The sequence below is a fragment of the Bidens hawaiensis genome, unplaced genomic scaffold (assembly GCF_021521415.1).
Source record: "Bidens hawaiensis isolate Kalapana, Puna unplaced genomic scaffold, B.hawaiensis_p1.1 tig00069655_1, whole genome shotgun sequence".
NCBI classification, from domain to species: Eukaryota; Viridiplantae; Streptophyta; class Magnoliopsida; order Asterales; family Asteraceae; genus Bidens; species Bidens hawaiensis.
In genome coordinates, this window is record NW_027502271.1 from 6,834 (window position 1) to 33,122 (window position 26,289).

Consider the following 26,289-nt stretch of genomic DNA (forward strand, 5'->3'; position numbering starts at 1 on the left):
CAGCTTATGCAGACGATATTCAGTTTATAAAACAAACAGTATTATATTTTCAGATTGCAGACCACATCTTCAATTGCAGATATTAAATTAGATGAAATCAAATTGCAGTATTAAAAAACAAACAACAACCTTAGTTTTACAATAGCCTCCTCAGTCCTCGTAGTATCGATTATCGAAATCTAAATTGACATCAAACGCTTATTACGGGATCTTCATATTATTCATCCCCTTAAACCCTAACAATATCACACTCAATGTCAAACCATCAACGTTACTCCAGCAAGAATCGACAACAGCGATTCGTACCCAAATCATCCCAAACCCTAAATTCCAACCCAACACTCTCAGATTCTCTTCGAAAGCAGCAATCATCTGATCATCTTAATAATAATAATAATAATAGCAGTTGGTCCGATGGAAATTTCGTAAATTACTTGCCGCAGGATGAAGCCGTTGCGGCGGGTTTAGGTGCTGAAGATGGTGGGTTGGACCCGGTTGAGTCTCAGAGAGTTGTTGATTTCTTGAATCGAGAGTCTTCTCGCTTGCTTAAGCTCAATCCCAAAGATTTTTGGAAACAAGGTTTTTATTTATTTATTTATTTATTTATTTATTTATTTATGGGTTTTGATGGGTTTATTGCAATTATATCAATTGTGCATTTGTTTGATTTTTTTTTTTTTTTTAACTTTAATTGATTGTTCTTGATTAAATCTGCAAGAATTGTAAATAACTGTAAACTTGATTGCTTCTTTGATGTACTTGTATATGTTGCTTATGTTATTAAATTATGGGTTTTGTTAGGTTTATTGAAATCATATCAATTGTGCATTAGTTTGATTTTTTGATCAAGGTTTTTTTTTCTTTTTACTTATTTATTATTGATTGATTTTGAATAAATTTGCTTCATTTTGTTGAGAACACATAATTGTAAATAATTGTGCACTTGAATGGTTCTTTGATGTAGTTGTATATGTAACTTATGTAATTAAATAATTGGCATTTTTTTGTGTTTATAATAGTGTCTTCACTAATTTGGTGCAAATGCATCGTTACCTAAAATTGTTACTAGTTTGATGTTATTCATTTTGTTTTGATTTCAGTGGCTAGTGATACATCTCTTCATGCTTTTCTTGAAAGTTTCTTGAAGTATAGAAGTAGATGGTACGACTTTCCTTATCGTGGAGCCAAAGGAACAGTTGCAGGGGTGATTGTTGGCGAGCATGAGCTAAGCCGACGCGTGTTCATGATTCTCTATCGCATGTATGCATGTTTATTATTATTATTATTATTATTATTATTATTATTATTATTATTACTATCGTAATCATATATTTGGTAGTATCATTTACTTCATGGTTGGGTAATGCTTACCATGTAGGTCTTCAAACCGGGATCCTGGTGCCAGGTCATCCGACAGTCTAAGTGCGAAAGATCACACAGGTGATTTTAAAAACTATGAATTTATTGACAGGTTAATATTTATAACTTTTTTGTTTACTAGATATACATGTAGTCATTTTGCAGGATAAGAAGTTGCTCGACTTGCCTAAGTTGCTAGATATATGTGCCATATATGGTCACGAGAATGAAGAGTTGACCCGATTAATTGTAAGTGGTTACAAACGTGTGTTAGTACTTGTAGTATAAATGATCTTATATGTACTTATATTCTCATTTTTCAGGTTAATAACGCGATAAAGGTGCAGCCTTTGATCCATGACAGTTTTACCCCTGCAATTTCTCATTTTCTAAACTTAGTTCATACCATGGTTGACCGCTGCACCACATCTTTAGAGGTATTTTTCATTATTTTTTGATAAGTGTATTCACCATATTAAGTAGCTTAAAATTTTATCTGTTGGGTTGAATTAGGTTTTATATTCATCTTATGATGAACAAGATAACAGTTTCACTCGACTTCACACCGACTATCTTGAGGTGATTTGACTATTTTTAATTAGATAATAGAGTGTCATATTGTCATTAACTTATAATTAATGCTATTTTATGTTCTACATTTTCTTTATTTGTAGATAATGGATTTTATAAACGATGCTATCGTATCAATGCATGCTTTAGTTACGGCTTACAATTATGCAGCTGTTTACTTTTCTTCTCCTGTTGAAGCAAGGTAAACACCCTTTTAGCCAACAATCATACAAAAAATTGTTTTTTATTTTATTTTATTTTGAATTTTATTAATATGTTGTTGCAGTTATGGAAGTGATGAATTGTTAAAAGTTCTTGCGAGACTGCATGATTCCTTGTTGCCAGCATTGCAACAAGGATTTCAGATATTATTCAAAGCAGAAAAAGATAAATTGGGAGAAATTGTCATTAGTCTGAAGATGTTAGCATCTAGAATAGTTAAACTCAGTTGGAGTCTACTGAACATTAGTTACTTAAGTGAAGAGGTGTTTCACGAAGGCGTTTATTTTCCTACATCTTCAAAAATATTCCCGGCCCAAGTTGAAGATCCCGTTATCCGTTCAGACATTTTGGTTCAGACGTTTCGGGAAATCAATGAAGAAGCTTCAACCGTGTCATTGCTTAAAAGTGTTGAAAGAAGTTACCAGTTAATGAGCCGACTTGAGTTTTTAGGGAATCAAGGATGGGTATTAATGGATGATGAACAGTTGCGGTTTCTTTCGGGAATCATAGCGGTTAATAACGGTTCAGATATGTTAAGTTTGCCATCGACTAAAGTGGCGGAAATGAATGAAGATAATGCGATAACCGAGTCAAAAATCAGTCAAGTTAAAGACTTGTTTCCCGATTTTGGAAATGGCTTCATTTCCGCGTGTCTTGAAGTGTATAATGACAACCCAGAAGAAGTTATTCAGAGGATTCTAGAAGATACTCTTGATAAAGATCTTCGGTCTCTCGATACTTCTTTAGCGGTGGTGCCGCCCAAAATCAACGCTCCTTCGGTGGACAAAAAAGATAAAGGAAAAGGGAAGTTAGTTGAACCTGAATCGGAACCGAAAGCTGATTATACATTACCGAAAGTCAAAACCGAAGGTCAATCGCCCACATCATCATCGTCCTCATCTTCGGTTGGAAGATTTGTAAGGAAATCATCAACAAATGTGCCGGATTCTGAAATTCTTAATTCGAATGATGAAAAGTCGAAATCTTTTGCTCTTAAATCGGTTCTTGAATATGAAGATGAGTATGATGATTCGTTCGATGATCTGGGTTTAAGTGTCGGTGATGATTCGGGTCTTGATGATTTGAGTGAGAAGGTGACTTCTAATGGAGTTTCGGCTTCAGATGCTTCTAGATGGGGGTCAAGACAAAAGCCTCAGTTTTTTGTGAAAGATGGGAAGAATTATAGTTATAAAGTGTCCGGTTCGGTGGCGGCTGCTAACTATAACGAGGCTTCGATAGTTAATCAAACACAGAAAGAGTTGATTCACGGGCTGGGCCGTGGTGGTAATTTCCCGTTAGGGGCAGCACAGAAGGTGATGGAGGTTAATGATAGAAAATATGGTGGTGAACCGAACAATGAGAAAAAGGACGTTAATGCCCCTATGAGGTCAAACAAAGGGCAGTATGATGAGCAAGGTGGACGTGGGAGAGGGAGAGGATGGGGTAGGGGTAATAGTGGAAAACATCAAAGTGTGAGCAAGTCAAACGATGGGGAGGATAGTAACGGGTATGGTGGTGGGCGGGGTAGAGGCGGTAGAGGGAGAGGATGGGGTAGGGGTAATAATGGAAGAGAACAAAGTGTGACAGAGTCAAATGAAGGGGAGGATAGTAATGGGTTTGTTGGTGAGCGGGGTAGAGGTGGGAGAGGAAGAGGCGGGCGAAGAGGTGGCGGGAGGAGTAATAATTACAGGAAAGATCAAGCTATGAAAAAACACTTTTCCGGGCTCGGTGGGGTTTGAGAGAATCGTAGTTTTTTGGGAGATCTTGGTCGTCCGAATATGATCAAAGGGTCAAAATATGGTTTACTGAAATACTGTGACTCAGTTGTTTGTAATGGTACCTCCCCCTCTTGTTTTTATTTTCTCTCCAATTTTATAATTTTGGATTCAAAAGTTACAACATATGATACACAGTTTTAGAATGTTTTATGTACAATGTTCACATTCTCAAAAGTTTTATAATGTTGGATTAAAAAGTTGCAGACTTGTTACTTCTGAGTAATAGCTTTGTATATTGATACTGGTGTGGCACTAGCTGGTAGATAAAATCTAGATTTTGAAATGAGTGGCTTGTGATTACACTATAAAAGTTGTATGCTTGATAAAGTAGTTGAAGGTGTTAAAACTAAAAAAATCGATTTCAGCTATGAGCTGACACATTTTGTTGTAAGGTGGAAAGGAGTCCTGGGACAGGAAACACCGTCGCAAGTGGTTTGCGTTGGCCATAGGGTCAGAATTTGGGTTTCTGAATCTGTTGATGAAGCCGATAATGTGAACGTTGGTAGAATAAATATGTGCAATCGGGTTGCGCTAGGTTGCAAGTGGTTTGGGTAGTTTTAACTTTCAAGTAAAAATGAGGTGACGGTTGGTTGATGTTTTGGGTAGTTTGTAGGGGCGAGCCTTCCACCCTAGGCAACATATAAAATAGAACAGCAAAATAATCTACCAAGTAATCGTTTCGGGTCAGATAAGATAGCAATAGGTCATACTAGGTTCGAATAATAATAATAATAGGACGATTTATAAAATGTTCAGTTTGGTTTGGTCAAGGCGGGTTTAAACAAACTGAGGTAGTTAATCGCTGCATAGAATCGTATCTCAGGTGCATGACTTCTGTATATGTTTGGCTGAATGGTGGTATAATACCAACTTTCATCCAACCATCAATCTAGCTCCATGTCAAGCTTTGTATGGTTTTACCCACCACCAATATTTGTCCCATACATTCGAAGAGATTGCCATGTTGACGCAATTGATTAAATGTACTGTGAAAGGGAGGAAACGATCAAGAACTGAAGCAATCCCTACTGCACGCCTAAAATCGGATGAAGATATTGGCAGACAGATATCGAACTGAAAGGAAATTTGAAGTGGGCAAATGGGTATTTGTAAAACTACACCCACAATGTCAATAACTCATTGTTACACGAAACATAATAAGCTTAGTCCTAAATACTTCGGTCCATTATTAGTGCATGTTCAACCGATTCCCACGTATGTAGTGCGTTCAAGGTTGCTATTTTCCCCATTTTCCACCTTCCAACCGAAGAAGTTTGCTTTTAAAGGTACCCACTTATTCCAATCCAACACAAAAAAAAATTAATAAGATTTATGTATCATTCTTAATTTGATTACAAATTATAATGATAATTATAATCATTGATATTTAAAACTGAGCATTCCTCATAAATTCATTTCACCTAAATGTCTCACATCCAATCCATTTACCACCATATCAATATATACCATACCTTATTGGTGTCATAAACACCACTAGTTTCCCTCAACATTTTTAATACAACAGAAGCCTTGGATCATCCATACAAAATTCTCTTTATCACCAAATAGTATCAAGCTCTCTACCACTAATGCTTCTTAAATAATCTTTTAACAAAATCAGCTTCCATATATGTAGCGGCATGCTGCAGATTCTCACTAATCATCAAAACCCAAAGCATAATGACCCACATTCTTATCCTGCTCACAAAAGAAAGAAAGATAAAATAAATTTCATGTCAACAAAAAAGATTATCAAGCAGTAAAATAAAATGATTACAACTAAAAAAACTGTCATAAAAGACTTGCCTGCGACAGCATTCGCTGCTTATTTAGATATTGCGTCCTCGCTTTATTAAGAGCCGAATTTGGAGACTTGTACATCCTCTGTACCAGAAGAAAATATTTTTTTAAATCAAATAATGGAAAAAAGGGTTATATTTTAGTAAATAGAAACCTTTTCTATCCCAGACACACGATCCCCACCGGGATGAAGGTTTTTCTTCGGTGTGAAGTCGAACACTTCATGAAGAAATTCATTTTCCTGTTTATGAAACAAATGAACCACTGTCTAAATAGGATAATTCTTCATTCAAATATATAATAAACAAAATAATTTTAGAAAGGATCAAACCTGCATGTGCTTGATGAATCCTCCTCGAAGAAACCGCTTTAAAAAGTTTATCTGTCAATAAAAAATGAATATTGTTGTAATAATATTGTTTACAAAAAAAGAGTGTCTGCGGGTCAATCCAGCCCATTTTGACCCGACCTAGCCCGTTTAACAATAAGCAACATTATACAAACCTGTACCAACTGGCACCATGTTGTGGTGGTCAGTGACTCGCCACCAATCTTCATAGATGTTTCGGGACTATAACCGTCCTATTTATAACAAAAAAAAAAAAAGACTTTAAAAACACTATTTTAGACAAATACAACATTTTCCAATGCTATTGCTACAAAAATACCTCAAGAAATTCTAGAACATCACGGAAGGCGTTCCTCTGGTTGTTAAGATCCTTTTTAGCAGAACCCTTACCACCCGCTTCAACAGAAAGATTCCTAACTTGATTCAAGATTTTAGCTTTTAAACCTTGAATATGTGTGATATCTTGGTTGGAGAATCTTTCAAGATTCCCGATTTCAAATACAAGTGCAAGCGCTTCACCAGCAGCAATACGAGCCGATCGGTCATCTTTCTCTAAAAGAGTTGAAAAATAAGAAATTGACCTGTGCAAATATATAAACGTTAGCTCAAGGTTCTCAACTGAAAGTTTCAGAAGCTTAAATGGGTCGATATGGGTGTATTTATTTCAAACATGTAAAAATCAGCTTTTAGCTCATGGTTCCTAATTGAATGTTTCAGAAGCTTTAACGGGTCGATTTGGGTTTGTTTTATTTCAAACGGGTCAAAATCAGCTTCTAACTCATAGTTCTTCAATTAAAGTTTCAGAAGCTTAAACGATTGGGGCATGCTTTATTTCAAACAGTTCAATTTGGGTGTGTTTTATTTTAAACGGGTTGATTCGGGTTGTGTTGTATTTCAAACGGGTCGAAATCAGCTTACCCTTGCCAGCTTTTAGGGTCAAGTGTCGAACCATCCATTGTTGTGAGAAGAAATGACCAAGCGGATACCATGGAGGTTATTACTGGCGGTGATGGTTTAGTTGCAACAACCTGAAATTTGAGTAATTTTAGAATACCATAATAAAGTCAAAGTCAACATACAACGGTCAAGGATGAACACATTTGGGCCCAATTTAGGGTGGACCACTTGCCACATTATCTGCATGCACTTATCGGTTTCATCGGCTTCATTTCCGCCAACAAAAGTGATCACAGCCAAACAATCTAGCAACTATATAGAATAATGAAATCATCAAATTAATATTATTAAAAAAACATAACAAGAGACAAGTTAATATGTATATCTACCGATGCTATCTTTGATGAATCGGAACGAGATTTGAGGGCCTCAGAAATGGGAGAAATTGATTCTTCTAGTATTTCTTGAGCTTTCTTACCAGGACCAGTAGTTAGAGCTAGTAATCCTGTTGACACATAACACTCGATGAATATATAATAAATTAAAAAAAAAATGAAATGAGACGCGTTAATATGTACCTATGGCATGTGATGCTAAAGCTACCTCTTTTGCAGAACCTTTCTTTATAGAATTCAGACACTGATGCAGCATTGTTGCAAATCTAACAAGAAAATAAATTAAGAAACTAATTTGTTATATAAATAAAGAAATTATGGCTGGCAATTGGGTACCTGTTAAGGACACGATAAGACCTGTAAATTAAAAAGGTGCGGTATGTGATTTTTCTATTTTCTTAAATAATTGAAATTAGTAGGCTAGACTCCCTCATTATCCCTTATTGGTACACAAAACTTAAAACTGTCTTATAGTCATGACATATAAAGTAGTTAAACGAGTCGTATTCAAGTTTTAAATTTGTGTCACGCGCGTCGCCTCTTACCTGTTAAACCTGCTAAGACACGAATTGCCAGCCCTAAAAGAAATGTTCAATTAGTTAAAAATTAAACATAAAACCCTTATGAAAAAAGCATAGATGCAAAAATGTTCTTACTTCTTTTCGACAAATTCATGAGGCAAGTTACTGGTAAAACCCTCTATGATTGCCACCAAAGCGTTCTCCCTTGTTGACCCCCTTTAACAAAAAAAGGTATATATATAAAGTTAAACTAGAGTGCATATGAATACAAACCAACCATGAAAGCATGCTGGTGTAAAATATCGTAACTATAATTATTCAAATTGCTCATGTTATTTCACAAATCCTAAGAAAAATCAGTTTTTTTTTCTTGCAAATTGCAATACAGCCATTATTTTCTTAGAAATTTGCATTTTACCAAATCCCAAGAAAAATCAGTTGTTTCACAAATCCTAAGAAAGATCATTATTTTGTTGAACCATTATTTTCTTAAAGATTTGTATTTTACCAAATGCTACAAAAAATCAGTTAAATAACATTTCCTAAGAATGATCAATTAGTTTGTTCAAATACAACCGTTATTTTCTTAAAAGTTTACACTTTAACAAATCCTAAGAAAAATTAGTTATTTTATTGAAATACAACCATTATTTCTTATAAAATAAGTTTTTCACAAATCCTAAAAATCAGTTATTTTCTTGATATACAACCAACATTTTCTTAAAAAATTGCATTATTTTTATATTATTTCACAAATCTAAGAAAAAGCGGTGATTTTATAGAGATACAAACATTAAGGGGGTGTTTGGGTGAGCTTTAAAACTTGCTTATTTGCTTATATGTTTGTTGAAAAGCAAAAGGTGTTTGGCAAATCCAAAAGCTCACCCAAAGTTCATTAAAATTTGCATTTTAAGAAACATGGTTTCCAATGAAATTAATAAAAGAAACACCTTTTCTCAAACAATGCATCTAAGCTTTGATCAAGCACACTCTCTTTATCGGTCTGCACATCCTCCCCACCCGTCGCCATTATCTGATCCGACCTGCAAGTCGACGAAGAACTAACACTATCTGTATCATCACTATCAAGCATTGCAGCATTCTTCCTCTGAACACGACCTGAAAAAACAGAGCAATAAACACCGTTAATCAAACAAAACCATATAAAGTTGACTCAAAACTTTTACCGGATTAGGGGAAACAAAAATAACACCGTTTTCAAAACTGGAAACCAATTAATTAACCAAAAAAAAAACCATAATTTAAATAAATTCAAACATAACCTTATATCCAGGAAAAAGTACACCCAAAAATCTATACATAATAAATAACCAACCTTTTTCACCCTTAGATATAGTAACTTATACACGCAATTTCAATCATTTCGTATCTCAAATTATCATTTTATAATTTATAAATTTTCATCACTAAGTATTTAATGCTCAACCCGTGTGGTAGACGGGTTACTAACCTAGTTATCATTATAAACTCATACACATTAAACATCTCGCCCGATTTCAAAACCGGAAACCAATTAATCAACAAAAAACAAAACCCAAATTTAATTAAATCCAAAATAAACCCAAAATTCAGCCAAAATGATACACAATAAACATAACGCCCAATTTCAAAACTGGAAACCAATTAATCAACTAAAACAAAATCCAAAATTAATTTAAAACAAAACCCTATAAAACAGGGGCATAACTAAACCCAAAAATTACAAAATCATAGATAATAAACAATTGGGTAGGTATATAAAAATTCAACTTACGTTGATGAAAGCTCCTAATTAATTAATAGCGTTAGAAAGAGATACAAGGCCGATGATGAACAGGGTACCGTAGAAAAGCTAATTGAGAATCAAGAACGATGAATTGGATTGATTTTGACGAATTGGAAGAGAATTGATCCATGAAAGGTTCGATCTTTGGGTTTAAATTATGGGTTTTCCGGTGAAATTGAAATTAAACCGGTGGGTGTTTGACTAGGAAGGAAGGATGGATGTTTTGATTGTGTGTGTCTTGGGAAGGATGACGTCGTTGGAATATTCGCTGCTTCCACACCATGAGATTTTTTTATTTTTTTTAATAAATGGTCGTTAATAATTTTATTATTGTGAATTCATGGTCATGGTTCTTGTGTTTTTCATGTTTAATAACTTTTATTTTTTTTTATTTTATTGAATCATAAAAAAAAATCTAGTAAGATGCTAGACCGTGGGTAAAATAACAAATACCCACCAAAGATACATTACAACAAGTCAAAATTACAACATAATGGCTTATCAAGAAAAACACGCTTTATCCGGTACTTAATCCAAAGACATCCTAGCACCTTGACTTCTTGAACGATGGCATTCAATATTGCCCTCTTGTTATTATGAACAACACTATGTCTAGCTTTTCAGATTGCCCAACAAGTCATCATCAGCACTGAAAGCACCATCCTTTTGCTAGTTTCATAGCCAACCACATCTTTGTGTAACTTCAGCAGGTTTTTCATGAAGAAGGCAAAGTATCTGAAACATCTTACGCAACGATTTAACCGAAAATATGTTAGGCCGTTTCAAGGGCCTCAATCCAATCGAACATTCCAAAGCAGTCAACATAGGTTGCATGGTTGTGTTTGTTGATTAATATTATTATAATAGTATGTGGTGTATAATATATGTATATATATATGTATATATATAGACACACACACACATATATATATATATATGTGTGTGTGTGTGTGTGTGTGTGTGATAGGGGCTACAACACCACTACATCCCCTAAAATGAAAATCGCCATGCCTCAAAAATCGCTCCATTTTATAGCCCTCTACTATACATAACCTTAATGAGTTACCTAGTAGACATTGTCTTTACCGGAAAAAAGAGGAAAAGAAAACACGAGTAATATAAAATAAAATTAAACCACAAACTAATAAAACAATAATAAGAATGGTAACATGTTGCAAACTAATTTTCAAGCATGTTCTTGATAATCTTAATATTAAATATATATAAACGAAACATTTAAAAGTTCTCTAGTTGCTCATTACATTCTTTTAAGTCACTAGATTGCTTTATTTGTAAATTGATGTTTCTCATACAATTAACTCGAATTCACGGGAATGAATCTCACAAAACCCAGATAGCTCTTAAACGAGTTATAACATCTCATTAAATTAAAAAGTAATCTCACCAAACATTTGATATGAAAATCCTATAAAATCGGGATATACTAAAAATTAATATATGATTTTTTAAAAAAAATATATTATTTGAGATGCAATTTTATAGTAAAAAAAAAAAATAAGCGGGTCATGGGTCTTACCAAACCCAGATAGCCTTTACACCAGGTTATAACATCTCATTTATTTGTGAAACCCTTTCATCATCAAACCCTAAGTATATTATTAACTTTCTAAAAATAAATAAAATCAAAATCTAAAAAAATATATAAATATTAGAAATGCATAATGTAAAACAATATTGTAATACGGGGAATAAAAGTTAGTAATAATAATAAAAGAAACAAAACCCCTAAAACAACCCCTCGATTCATATGATTAGGGGTGCAAACAAGCCATGTCGCTCGTAATTCAAAATCGGCTAGTTAAAAACTCGATCTAGTGGAGCTTAAATGGGTCTAAGCCCGAGCCATTTGATATCTATCTAACGCATTTGATGCAAACCATTGATGGTACCGACGCCAATTCATATTCCACTCCTCCTATTAATCCATTTACGATACCCAGACGTAATTCTAATACGTGTAATTCTAATAGGTAATCGATCATTAAATGCTAGCAAGCTAGCTAATTCGTCTCAAGACATTTTAATACGTGTAATTCTTAATCCATTGACGGTACCCAGACGTAATTCTAATACGTGTAATTCTAATAGGTAATCGATCATTAAATGCTAGCAAGCTAGCTAATTCGTCTCAAGACATTTTTAGGTTTTAATTTTGTCTTTAGTTTAAAAATGTTTTATCTTTGTTTATAGCTTCTTATGTTTATTCAGCATCATGATAACTAGGGCCGTAGAAAAATCTCCTACGATACACAGTAGAAGTTATTAGGCTTCTTTACTGATGTGCATACTAACCAAATCAAGATTTTTAGTTTGATTGCTAATTTGAATGATTAGGAAATCAAATTCAAGAGCTAACTGAAGCTATATTTTTTTAACAGAAATTTAAGAGGACCCTGTTAAAGTCCACAAGTTGCATATGAAATTATACATTTTTCAACAAGCATACATTTTTAATTAAGGGCTTGAAGGCCAGATATATAGTTGCAGTTTGAGATTTATTTCTAAAATTAGATAGCACAAAATGATTTTGTTTGTATTATTTTTCTTATGTTTTTCATCAATACATAGGGTCAAATATATATATGCTAAAAGTAAAGCCAAAAGGAAAACAAGAAGAAATTAGGGAGCATATCATGGAGCAGATCGTAGGGTCAAAAGAGATAAATCATGGTCAAAATATTATCCTAAAATAGCATCTCAATACTCCCCCTCAAGTTGGAGCATGTAAGTTTCGAATGCCCAACTTGTCGAGGAGAAATCTAAGTTGTTGAGCTCCTAATCCCTTTGTAAAAAGATCAGCAATTTGCATCTTTGTATCAATATTTTGTGGTTCTATTTCTTGGCTATCAACTCATTCTCGAACAAAATGACAATCCATCTCTACGTGTTTGGTGCGTTCATGAAAGACCGGGTTGTTGGCAATATGGCGGGCCGCTTGATTGTCACAAAATAGAGGGGTTGGTTTGGTTAAGACCACATCGAGGTCTTTTAACAACCAGCGAACCCATAAAATCTCACTAACTGTGGAGGCCATTGAGCGGTATTCAGCCTCGGCGGAAGAACGAGAAACAACAGATTGTTTTTTTTGTTTTCCAAGAAATTGGTGCACCTCCTAGGAGAAGTAAGTAACCGGTTCGAGATCTTCGTGTGTACGGACATCCAAGCCAATCGGAATCACAATAAGCTGTGAGGTTGAATCCTCCCTCACGTGGAAGAAGAACTCCTTGTCCAGGTGTGGCCTTAAGGTAGCGTAAGACTCGATGGGCCGCGTCTAAATGTGATTGTCTTGGGTCGGCAACGAACTGACTAAGAATATTAACCGAGGTAGGCTATATCGGGTCGAGTAACTTGTAAGTAAAGAAGTCTTCCTACCAATCGACGATATTGTCCGGCATCAACTTTCGGTTCATCTTTTCTCTTGTCAAGTTTAAGGTTTTGTTCGAATGGGAAAGAGCTTGGTCGACATCCTTGTAAACCACTATTTTCAAGAATATCAAGGACGTATTTTCGTTGACTTAATATATGTCCTTCCGTGGTACGAGCCACTTCAATGCCAAGGAAGTATTTGAGATTTCCAAGATCTTTGATGCTAAAGCGTTGGTCAAGCTTGTCTTTCGTGTCTTGTATTTTGGTACCATCGTTTCCAACTATCACGACATCATCAACATAGATAAGGGCTGCAACGAATGTGTTCCCGTTTCGATAGATGAAGAGAGAGTGGTCAGCCTTTGATTGCGTGTAGCCGAGACTAAGGAGAGCATTGGTAAATTTTATTTACCAATTTCGAGAGGCTTGTTTAAGCCCATAAAGTGATTTCTTTAGCCGACAAACGCGTGTTTCACCCTCTTTAAAAAAGCCTTGAGGAATCTTCATGTAGACCTCTTCGTTTAGATCACCATGCAAAAATGCATTATTCACATCAAGTTGGTGTATGAACCAATTCCTTTTCACCGCGATGGCTAAAATAGTTCGAACCGTGACAAGTTTGGGTACCGGAGCGAACGTGTCATGATAGTCAACCCCTTCCATTTGAGTGAAACCCTTGGCAACGAGGCGTGCTTTGTAGCGTTCGACATCGCATTTGGTTTGTACTTCACTTTATATACCCATTTAGAATCAATGGCTTGTTTTCCCTCGGGTAATTTTTCAAGGGTCCACGTTCCATTTTCTTCAAGGGCACGAATTTCTTTTTGCATAGCTTCCTTCCATTTATCGTTTTTCATAACCTGATGAAAAAATTTGGGCTCATCGATCGAGTCGATGGCAACTAAGAAAGCCTTATGAGCATTAGAGAAATTATTATATGAGACAAAATTGATTAAGGGGTGTACCGTGAAGGATGCTTGAGTTGGTACGGATCGAGCATGGTCTACCCAAGAGGGAAGATGCACAACAAAATCTTTAAAACGGTATGGTTGAGTCTTGGTGCGTTTTTCACGAATGGGGGTGTTCTCAATTGTTTCTTCAATAGGTGAATCATGGCTATCGGGTTATGGGCTAATGTTTTCAAGATTTGGGGCCTGGTCTGGCCCGAAAGCATCCAAAAGGGGTGCTTCAGTGGCTTGTTCAGGCCTGCCAAATATGGGTCCTTGATCATGTTCAGATTGATTTTCTTGGTCAATGGGGATTTCATGTTCATGACTATTTTCAACAAAAGGGTTTTCTTGATCAAGACCAAGAGCATTCTCTTGGTCTATGGGACCGACATTTGTAGGTTCAAAATTAATTTTATTTGGGTTCTCTTCATCAATAATTGGTTCAAAAATATTATCATCTTGTTGCCCACTGTTTATTTTGTCAAAAGGGAAATCATTTTCATGGAATGTGACATGCTTAGAGATGGTAATTTTCTTGTTTTGGATATCATATATTTTATAACCTTTGGTCCCTGGCGGGTATCCTAAGAGAATACCGGGTCTCCCCCTTTCCTCAAATTTGTCGCCTTTGGTCTCGTTGTTGCTATAATAAAGCAAGCAACCAAAGGTTTTCATGAGATCGTAATCCGGTTTTTGGTTGAAAAGAATTTCGTAAGGCCGTGGATGGTAATCGGTTAATGATATAGGTGGCGGTCAAGACACATTCTCCCCTAAAAATTTTAGGCAATTTGGCTTCAAATCTTAGGGCACGAGCGGTTTCAATGATGTGCCTATGTTTTCGTTCCACCACCCCATTTTGTTGTGGGGTGTGCGGACAAGTGGTTTCAAAGAGAATTCCTTGTTCGCCATAAAACTTTAGCATGTCATTAGATGTAAATTCTCCACCATTATCACACCTAACCCTTTTTATCAACTTTCCAAATTGGGTGTGAACCATTTTATGAAAATAAATGATCAATTTGCTTGCCTGATGCTTAAACTTTAATAAAAACACCCAAACGAATCTACTAAAATCATCAATGATCGTCAAAAAATACCTTGCCCCCGAGTAGGAAGGAAAACGATATTTTCCCCAAATATCACAATGTATGAGTTCAAAACAACTTTTAGTTTTAATGCCACCAATAGGAAATGGTTTTTTTGTGTGTTTAGCTCTAGAACAAGAGTCACACATTATATTAAAATGAAAATTACTAAGGAAATCAATTTGTGAGAGTTTTTCACCGGAAGCGTGTCCTAATCTTTTGTGCCAAACATCAATGCTTGCCGCCATGGCTTTTCTTTCTTTGTTAACCATTCCCAGTCGGTATAGACCATCCCGAAGTTCACCCGCACCAATCAAGTTCCTCGTGCGGAGTTTCTGCATAACACAAAAATCGGGAAAAAAGGTTATGGCAGTTTGAAGGTCGTTACTTAAACGACTAACCGATAAAAGGTTACAAGTAAATTTAGGAATATGTAAAACATTTTTTATTTTTGTTCCTCCTGGCAAGGTGCATTCGCCTCTTCCTTCAACAGGTATAGCATTCCCGTTGGGAATTATAACAGGGCTTTCAAACCGATTTTTGGTTTTGTTTTGGAGGATATTGTCTTTGTAGGTGATATGTTCGGTCGAGCCCGAATCAATCACCCAATCATCATTATTATTACCTTTTGTAGCCATGCAAGCTGTAGGTATGGCTTTACCCTCCTTCAAGTCACTACCTTCTGAAAAGTGGTCCAAAAAAAGTTTGTATTGTTCATTTGTCAAACCTGGAATTGGGCTCGAAGCGGTGTCAATACATGCTGCTTTGGGCTTGCTCTCTTCTTGTTTTCGGTTTCCCCGGCCACCATTCAGGATATCCTACTATTTTGAAACAGCCTTCTCGAGAGTGTCCGTCCCGGTTACAGTGAGTACAATGTTTAACTACATCACTACGTTTGGAATCTTTCTATCCCAGTCTGTCACGCCTTTGGCTTGCGAGACCATCTCGTTTGGGAACAAAGGCTTTAAACGCCGCTTCATCAGTGGCTGGCTTCTTCTCAGAAGTGATGGCTCATTTTTGTTCGTCCTGGAACACGAGGTGATACACTGAATTCAAGCTCGGTACTGGTGTCATGGCCAGAATCTGTGTTTTTATCACGTTGAACTCACTGTCGAGGCCCATTAAGAACTCGTACAGTCTTTCTTTTGCTTGGTGTTCAACGAGTCTTTTTCCAATACTACAAGTGCACTTGTTACAGGTGCATTGAGGGGTAGGGAGAACAGATTGGATCTCATCCCATAAACCTCGCAACTTTGTGATATAATCCGAGACAGTGGCTCCGTCTTGCTGCGTAACAGCTAATTGATTCTTCAATTCGTAGGCTCTATGAGCACTTTATTTTCCAAATCTTTCATGAATATCTTGCCAGATTTGCGATGAGGTATTGGCGTATTTCACACTAAGTCTGATCTCTTTCTCCATGGCTGTGGTGAGCCATCCTTTGATCATAGCATCACATCGCACCCACGCCATGTAATCCCCATGGGTTTCTTCTGGTTGCTTGATGGTTCCGTCAACGAAACCTATTTTGTTTTTGGTGAAAAGAAAATTTTGCATTTCTTGTACCCAATCGGCATAGTTCTTGTCAAACAGAACGTCGTTGACGTGCAATTGTCTTGGGTAATATGAGGGGTGAAGATAATAGGGGTGAGTTGTGATTATCGGAATGGTTAGGATCGGCTTTGTCGCCTGCCATGACTATGATGAGCAAGAACAAGGCGGCTATTAGGGTTTTATGTGAAAGAGCGGTACGTGAACGCGCTCTGATACCATCTAAAATTAGATAGCACAAAAGGATTTTGTTTGTATTATTTTTCTTATGTTTTTCATCAATACATAGGGTCAAATATATATATATGCTAAAAGTAAAACCAAAAGAAAAACAAGAAGAAATTAGGGAGCATATCATGGAGCAGATCGTGGGGTCAAAAGAGATAAATCAGGATCAAAATATTATCCTAAAATAGCATCTCAATATTATTTGAGTTAAATATTGGTTGTCTTTACTCTTTGCATCACAAAAAAGACCAATTGTTTGGTTAAGTCCAAAAGGTCAAAGATTGATTGGAACATATAGAGATTCAATCAACTAGTGATTGTATGATTTTGCAGCTTCAGATCTTAATATTCCACTTAAGAGTGAAAGTTTTCGATGTTCCCTAAAATACCATTTGAATCTTACCTCTTATTTCTTCATTTATATCAACGGTTAAATATGTCAAAGTAGCATGTTAAATGGGTCATGTTTAGGGTTGGCGTGTTAAATCCCCAAACCAATCAGAATTTTTGGCACGACCCCGTATAAGATTCTGTGTACAAGGATATGTTTTTGACAATTTGACATTTTAAAGTCTGTTTCAATTGTTCGTTTTAGCGACCCCGTCGCAATGCTAGGGTCCAAAACACTAGTTTGTGTTAATAAAGCACATGTCTATGTATAATGGTATTAAATTATGTTTTAGTGATGATTAAAGTGTGTGCGCACATACACATACATACATAGAAAAACTATACTAGTTGAATAGATTTAGAGATACATATACTTTACAATATATTTTATAAGTCGTTTAAGTTTGCATAAGTATTTATAACTCCAACATAATACATTCTTGTAAAAAAAATGTTTTTACAACAAGCATTTAAATAAATATAACATGTTATATATTTATTTTTAAGTATAGTTTAATAAAGTTTATTGAAAACTAAAATACTTTATCAAAACTTTTGTTTTTGTAAGGTAACACTTTAATGACTTATTTTAAATAAAAATTTTCATAGCTAGTTCTTCTGTTATTAAAAAAATAACATGTTTAAGACACCAACATAATCTTTTTATAAAAGCTTGCTCCACAATATCAAGTAACTTGGTAATTTAAGATTTACAATAAGATAATATAGTTAGTCCCGGATTATATCTTTGTCCAACATAACATATATTTGATGTGTTTTTAGTTCACTTATATAAGTTGCTGTTGGGTTTCAACGATGGTCCGAGAAAAAAATCGGTTAAACTATTTACGGTTAAACTATTTAAAACTCGTTTTAGTTAATATTTCGTTTCGATAATTATTAATCCATATTAATAATTAAACTCATAAACGAACAATAAAACGCAGCGGATAAAAACGAGTATACGAACCATAAATGGAAACCCGAACCCGGATCCGATTACAACAATACGAGTACGAATAAACGAGTAAATAACCAAGCATAGGGTGTTATTCGATATACCTCGGTTAACTAGAACCGGGAAGACACACCGAGGAGTAAACGAAAGCACTAGATGATGACACAAGAACAACCAGCTGCTCCAACAAACCTAACGGCGGCGGCGGCGGCTGAACAGCGGCGCAGTGGCAGCTGCACAGCGTACGACGGCGGCGGTTGACGGAATAGATGTAGACGGCAGCAGCAGCACCCACTGGTGACCTTGATTCGCCGGAATCTTGGTCGCCGGAAATACGAGTTCACCGGAAACAATTGAGGTACGCCGGAAAACCGGTGATGTGGGTTTCGACAGCACCGGGGCTTGAATGGAGCTACGGTGGTGCTTGTAGTGGTTGAAGAAGGACCGGAGGTGGCTAAGGTGCGTATGCGGCGGCCGGAATAGGCTCTCCGGAAAAACGACTTGGCCGGAATTCGGCTCCGGATATTTTCTAGCAGCTAGGGTTTTCTTGTTTTTAAGTTGGTTACCATAAATAGATAAATAGTATGTATTTATAGGTAATTAACTTAGGGTTTAATAATTAACCATCTTGGGCTTGAGCCCAATCAAACAAGTCCATTCCATATAATTATTTTATGTGTCGGGCCTAATTAATCTTTAAGTAGGCTTTTATTTCGTTACCTCCGGTGTAACTCTATCCGGATCACGTTCGGGTCGGTCACGTTGACTTGACCCGAAACGTCCATAAAATCCAACAGTCTCCCACTTGGACGTATTTGGGTCAAGTATCACAACGATGACAGCCAGAGGCGTTTTAGCTACACATAGCTGTCCCCAACCGAATATGACAATTTTTAAATCCATAACCAAAGTATCTTGGAATACCTTATTGCAAGATAATGTATTTATAGTAATCGTTGTCATCTATCCTTTCTGTATAAGGCATTAAATGAACTATGAGACATGGATCATATCATTCTCATATGGCGTTCAATTATTGTAATTCTCGATATAGAGTCAAAGTGGTCCAATCAAACACACAGTTAGTTTGGGCGAGGCCTCACACTTTACCAGTTTGAATCAACGAGGGCGCCAATATGTCTAACTGTTACACTTAAGTGTAAGAGTACAAAATCCCATTTTGACTACATACAACTCCCACTGAACTCCAGAACATTCCCAACCAATGCCTTTATGGCTGGCAGTTACGCAACAGCGGTTGACATGATCAAAGAGTATTCCTCGGTAAACGAAAGTTCTAATATGTATCTCAGGTCTAAGGATACTAAATGAGCATACTATTATCAAAACATCTTATGATTAAGATCCATGAAGATGATTTGATGCGAGTTACATCCAACGTCATTCATAATGAGGTCTGTGAGTTTGGAAGTCAACTACTTGAGTCCAAAGTTAGAATAGTCTTAATTCAGAATCGCTCCCACGAGTATGATCGACTACGGATAATTTAGAATACAATATTCATGGATTAAACGTATTAAAATGAACACAGTTGTATCATTCAACGTTTGCATTTAACCATTAAATCAAAAGTGAACAGAAAAGTACAACTGATAAAACGTTCATACATCCAAATACTAAATCAAAATAAATCACTAGCAAGTCTAAGCCCGATAGCATCTCTATGCAGATCATGCTTGTCCTGAGTCATCGGCTTAGTGAACGGGTCAGCTAGATTTTGATATGTGTCTACTTTGCTTATCACGATGTCACCTCGTTCCAATATTTCCCGAATAAGATGGAACTTCCTTAGAATGTGCTTTGTTCTGTGATGAGACCTTGGCTCTTTGGCTTGAGCAATAGCACCTGTGTTATCACAGAATATCTCAATTGGTTTGTGAATACTCGGAACCACATCGAGATCGGTGATGAACTTCTTCATCCAAGCAGCCTCTTTAGCAGCATCTGATGCAGCTATATATTCGGATTCGGTGGTAGAATCCGCTACTACACTCTGCTTGGAGCTTTTCCAATAAATAGCTCCTCCATTGAGAGTGAAAACGAAACCCGACTGTGAACGAGAATCATCTCGGTCAGTCTGGAAGCTAGCATCAGTGTAACACTTTACAGTGAGCTCATCTTCCACTCCCCCAAACACCAAGAACATGTCTTTGGTCCTATTCAAGTACCTTAGAATGTTCTTCACAGCAGTCCAATGGGCAATGCCAGGACTCTGTTGAAAACGACTGGTCATGCTCAAGGCATACGAGACGTCAGGTCTAGTACATAACATAGCATACATGATAGAGCCAACCGCAGAAGCATATGGAATTGCTTGCATACGTTTAGATTCAATGTCCGTTGCTTTAATTACATATTCGTTTGTTGGGTTTGAAAATCCGAAAAGTCATGGTGATACATGAATAGTTGATTTTCAATTTCCATTTACGATTATGTTCTGAGGTTGGAGACTTGAAAAGTCATGGTGATACATGAATTGTCAACCTCCAATACTCATTTTCTTGTATATTTTATTTGAAGATTGAAAAGTCATGGTGATACATGAATCGTCAATCTCCAATACTCGTTTGCTCGTATATTTTAAATTGGGAATTCGGAAAGTCATGGTGATACATGAATTGTCGATTCTTGATTCGAATTTGCTACCTTTATTAAGTCTGCATTTAGGGTCATTTATTTTACTTTAACTTTTGACAGTAACTGACTCCGCGAAACCAAGCTTTATAAGATTAAAACTTTGCGCTAAAATCAAGATATTAACTAAAATTAAAACTTTTATAGAATGCCTCGCTATCTCGCCGATTTCAGAGAAGAGAAGCCTCGCGCATGCGTAGACAGCAACGTTCCCAGGAAATGGCCGCCGCAATAGCCCAAGCTTTGAGCCAAAACAATACCAACACCTCGAGTTATAACATTAAGTCCTTTAACGCGGGTAACCCTCCAAAGTTCACAGGTCTTGAAGGAGCCACCGTGATGCTCCAATGGCTCGAAAAGATTGAAAACACTTTCCTCCATACCCAATGCCCCTCAGACAGACGAACCCTATATGCTTCCAGCGTCCTGGAATCCAGAGCGCTTACATGGTGGAATGGAGTAGCTCATGCGCGTGGCGCAGAGGCTGCTTTCTAGCATGACATGGGAGGAATTCAAGGAAATTCTTACGCGAGAATTCTGCCCTCCCAACGAAGTTAAGCGCCTGAGGAAGAATTCTGGAACTTGAAGCAATACAGTGGCGAAGCGCGCGAGTACGCGACGCGCTTCCACGAGCTAAGCTTACTGGTCCCATCACCTTGTTACCCCTTCACGCCGAGCAATCGAGAAATTCCTTGGGGGTCTCCCCATGGAAATTCAAGATTCTGTATGGGCCAGAAACCCAGTAACCCTCTCTGACGCCATCGAGTTGGCCGCTGTGCTCAGCGACAACCATGTCAGAGCAGGAACCCTGTTCCTAGCGGGGAACAGAAAAGACCAAACTCACCAAGACTGTCACTGAACCAACAGAAACCAAACCTGAACCCTCAAAACCGTAACAACCTCAAGCGCAGGCGCAAGGCCTATGCGCTTACCAACCCGCCCATTGTCCAGCAACCCGCATACCAACCCCCAGTTACGCGCCTAACCCTCTGTCAGCTTACCCAACTCCCCCTGTAGTTCACAACTATGCCCTAACCAATCAGCACTCCCTGCCCCGCCAACTAAGAAACCTTACACAGGAAACCATCCCTTTTGCCCAACCTGTAGATTTCACCACCCAACTCAAACCCCGTGTCGACTTTGTACCGATGTGGCCGTACTGGTCACCTTGCAGAAAACTGTAGAGTCCTTCTCGCCAATCCAATTGCGCCAACACCACCAGTCTACCCGCAGAACCCACAATCAATCTACCAAAACCCACGACCCAGATCGTGCTTTAAACTGCGGTGATCCCAGTCATTTCCGGAACGCGTGCCCGAGACTACAAGGTGCAAATCACACAAAGCGAATCCGGTGAACCAGATTTCGAACCAAGTGACGCGTGGACGAGCTTTTAACATAACCCGCGCACCAAGCGCAAGCGAATAATGACGTAGTTAATGGTACATTTTTACTTAACGGATTTTATGCTTCTGTACTTTTTGATACTGGCGCCGATCGACAAGTTTTATTTCTCGCGCCTTCGAGCAGAAGCTTGCGCGATCCGCGCGATGACTTAAAAGAAGATTTTTCAGTTGAATTGGCTAATGGTGAAACTGTTTTAATAAACTCAGTGATTAAAGATTGTACGCTTAACCTTAACGAAAACGATTTTCTAATCGACCTCATCCCCCATGCCTCTTGGAAGCTTTGATGTTATCATTGGTATGGACTGGCTCTCGAAGAATCGCGCCGAAGTTATTTGCGCCAAGAAATTGATTCGCATACCTCGAGAAAATGGTGATCTTCATATTTACGGCGAAAAACCCTCCAGTGGTCTTAAACTTATGTCTTGCGCCGAAGCCCAAAGACTCATGCGGAAGAAGTGTGTTGCATTCTTAGCCCATGTGGTTAAACCTGCTGAAGAAAAGAAGCTTCGCGATATCCCTGTTGTGCGTGATTTCCCTGAAGTTTTTCCTGATGATCTTCCTGGTATCCCTCCCGCTCGTGAAGTCGAGTTCCGCATTGATCTTGTCCCTGGTGCTTCCCCCGTAGCTAAATCTCCTTATCGTCTTGCACCCGCTGAGATGCAAGAATTGGCAAGCCAACTTCAGGAGTTGACCGCTAAAGGATTCATTCGCCCTAGCTCTTCGCCCTGGGGTGCTCCGGTGTTGTTCGTTAAAAAGAAAGATGGATCGTTTCGCATGTGTATTGATTACCGCGAGTTGAACAAACTCACCATTAAAAACCGGTATCCCTACCCGCGTATTGACGACCTCTTTGATCAACTCCAAGGTGCCTCTTGTTTCTCGAAGATCGATCTCCGCTCTGGCTATCACCATTGCGCATCCCGCGATGATGATGTTCCGAAGACTGCTTTTCGAACTCGTTATGGCCATTTGAATTCTTGGTCATGTCCTTCGGTTTAACCAACGCACCCGCCGTTTTCATGGATCTAATGAATCGGGTGTGTAGGCCTTTCTTGGATAAATTCGTGATTGTGTTTATCGATGATGTTCTGGTGTATTCTAAGACCAAGGCCGAGCATGAGCAACATCTCCGATTGGTATTGCAAAAGCTCCGAACCGAGCAGCTCTATGCTAAGCTTTCCAAGTGTGAATTCTGGTCTGATGAAGTACAGTTTCTTGGCCATGTGTGAACAAGATGGGTATTCATGTCGACCCATCCAAAATTGAAGCAATCAGAACTGGATTACGCCATCCTCTCCTTCTGAGATCCGTTCCTTTCTGGGCTTAGCTGGTTACTACCCGGCGATTCATTTCGAACTTCTCGAAGATCGCTTTGCCTTTAACAGCTCTAACGCACAAAGGTAAACCGTATATTTGGGGCTCGACAGCAAGAAGAAGCCTTTCTAACGCTCAAGCGTTTGTTGTGTGAAGCTCCTGTTCTTGCGCTACCTGAGGGTAATGATGATTTTGTCGTGTATTGCGATGCATCCAACCAAGGTCTCGGTTGTGTTCTTATGCAACGAGGCAAGGTTATCGCTTACGCATCAAGGCAACTTAGGTTCATGAAAAGAATTATACAACTCACGACCTCGAACTTGGTGCAGTTGTTTTTGCCTTGAAGATCTGGAGACACTACCTTTATGGTACTAAGTGTATCCTTTACACTGACCATAAAAGCCTTCAGCATATCTTTGATCAGAAGGAACTTAACATGAGGCACGCCGATGGAACGAACTCATCAGCGATTACGATTGTGAGATCCGGTATCATCCTGGTAAGGCTAATGTGGTAGCCGATGCGCTCAGCCGAAAACCCTGTCAGCTTAACTGTATCTTGCCGCGCACACCAGCTTCACTTCGCGCCGATTCAAAGCAACCTTGAATCGCGTATTCGTGACGCGCAGCGCGCATCCATCAGTAATGGTAACCTTCGCGCCGAGTTAGCGTGTGGCGCGGAAGCGCACTTTGTCCCTAATCTGAGTGGAATTCTCTGTTATCTTAATCGCATCTGGATTCCCTTTGATGAGAATCTTCGCGCTGATATCTGAGTGAAGCGCACAAATCTCGGTATTCTATTCATCCTGGCACTGATAAGATGTACAAGGATTTGCGCATTACTTATTGGTGGCCCGGTATGAAAAGGATATTGCTGTGTTCGTAGCTAAATGTCTGACTTGTTCTAAAGTGAAAGCTGAACACCAACGCCCATCTGGTTTGCTCGAACAACCAGAAATTCCTACGTGGAAATGGGAATGTGTAGCAATGGAATTTATTACCAAGTTACCTTTGACAGCAAGCAAACATGATAGCATTTGGGTAATAGTGGATCGATTGACTAAGTCTGCTCACTTCCTGCCCATATCGTGAAAACTACCGTGTTGAGCAACTCGCGCAGCTGTATGTCAAGGAAATTGTTTGCCGTCATGGTACTCCCTTTGAGCATCATATCCGATCGCGATGGCCGTTTTATATCTCGCTTTTGGAAATCTCTCCAATCTGCGCTAGGAACTCGCTTGGACATGAGTACGGGCATATCATCCTCAGACTGACGGTCAGTCTGAGCGAACTATTCAAACTCTTGAGGATATGCTCCGATCTTGTGTTCTTGATTTTGGAGGTAATTGGGATTCGCACCTGCCTTTGATCGAGTTCTCTTATAATAACAGCTATCATTCCAGTATTGGTATGGCCCCATTTGAAGCACTTTACGGTCGTAAGTGCCGCTCCCCGATTTGTTGGAGCGAAGTGGGTGAAACTCAAATCACAGGACCCGAACTTGTTCAAGAGACAACCGATAAAATCGCCAAGATCCGTGATCATCTGCCCTGACTGCCAGAAGCCGACAGAAGAGTTACGCAGATCGTAGGCGAAAGCCTCTCGAATTTCAAGTTGGTGATCTTGTTCTCCTCAAAGTGTCGCCTTGGAAAGGTGTTGTCCGCTTTGGGAAGAAAGGTAAGCTTGCTCCTCGTTATGTTGGTCCATTCAAGATTCTCGCGCGTGTGGGAAAAGTTTGCCTACAGACTTGACCTGCCGCCCGCGCTCAGTAATGTGCATCCAACGTTCCATGTATCCAATCTCAAGAAGTGTTTAGCTGACAAGAACCTTCACATTCCACTTGATGAAGTTCAAGTTGATGAATCTATGCATTTCGTTGAGAAGCCTGTTGAGATTATGGATCGCGAGGTTAAGCAAACCAAGCGCAGTCGTATCCCTATCGTGAAAGTTCGCTGGGAGTCCAAGCGCGGAGCCGAGTTTACATGGGAAAGGGAAGATCAAATGAAGATCAAGTACCCGCACCTGTTCTCTGCGCAACCTACTTCGAGATAAATTTCGGGACGAAATTTCTTAAAGTAGGGGAGACTGTAACATCTGCCCCGATCCGACCCGACCCAGGTACCCGTTTCCCTTATCCGATCTCTTTCTTTTATGATTTAATATTTATTTATACTTATATTTTACTTTTAATAATAATAATATATATTTACCTTCCCGTCCCTCTCCTTCTCTCTTTCCGCCTTCTTTTCCCTCTTGTCGCCGTCCCGCCCTTACGCCTTGTTCCCTCTTTCTCTAACTCTTTGCTTGTCCTTTGTTCCTTCCCGCCTAAGGTTGTCTGCGCAGCTCCACGCGCCAGACTCCTTACATGGAAGCCTGCGTGAAGACATCTTGTTCCTGCGATGCGTGAAGAGAACTCTTCTCGCAGCGCGCTAAGAATGCATGTTCTTCCCGCAATGCGCTAAGAATGTATGTTCTTCCCGCGATGCGCTTAGAATTCTAGTTCTTCACGCAGCACGCTAAGGATGTGATTCTTCCCGCAGTGCGCTAAGGATTGTTGTGCCAGCCTTCGCGCTCGCGCACTCAGCCTTCTCGCGCTTGACCCTTTAGTCTAGTCCTGTTTTATCCAGCCTGTATGCTTTTGTGTTGTCTTTTCTTCTGAGCTGTTGACCTAACCTATCTAATGTCT

At 38.4% G+C, this 26,289-nt stretch overlaps 2 protein-coding genes across 2 annotated transcripts; one reads left to right on the plus strand and one right to left on the minus strand.

The window, feature by feature from the left end:
- Window positions 1-216: 216 nt before the first annotated feature.
- LOC143605471 (uncharacterized) lies at window positions 217-4,126 on the plus strand. Its single transcript, XM_077081569.1, has 8 exons — window positions 217-579; window positions 1,101-1,260; window positions 1,379-1,440; window positions 1,514-1,608; window positions 1,683-1,796; window positions 1,873-1,938; window positions 2,034-2,131; window positions 2,216-4,126. The coding sequence occupies exons 1-8, from the start codon at window positions 255-257 to the stop codon at window positions 3,888-3,890; spliced, it is 2,595 nt and encodes an 864-aa protein (XP_076937684.1). The 5' UTR covers window positions 217-254; the 3' UTR covers window positions 3,891-4,126.
- Window positions 4,127-5,693: 1,567 nt separating this feature from the next.
- On the minus strand, window positions 5,694-9,014 carry LOC143605470 (uncharacterized). The gene is made up of 11 exons (XM_077081568.1): window positions 8,842-9,014; window positions 8,027-8,107; window positions 7,554-7,636; window positions 7,365-7,480; window positions 7,177-7,287; window positions 6,997-7,106; window positions 6,398-6,659; window positions 6,234-6,311; window positions 6,061-6,111; window positions 5,884-5,970; window positions 5,694-5,813 (listed from the first exon to the last, which is right to left on the minus strand). Exons 1-11 carry the CDS (start codon window positions 8,982-8,984, stop codon window positions 5,721-5,723), a joined length of 1,215 nt encoding a protein of 404 aa, XP_076937683.1. The 5' UTR covers window positions 8,985-9,014; the 3' UTR covers window positions 5,694-5,720.
- Between the last annotated feature and the right edge of the window lie 17,275 nt (window positions 9,015-26,289).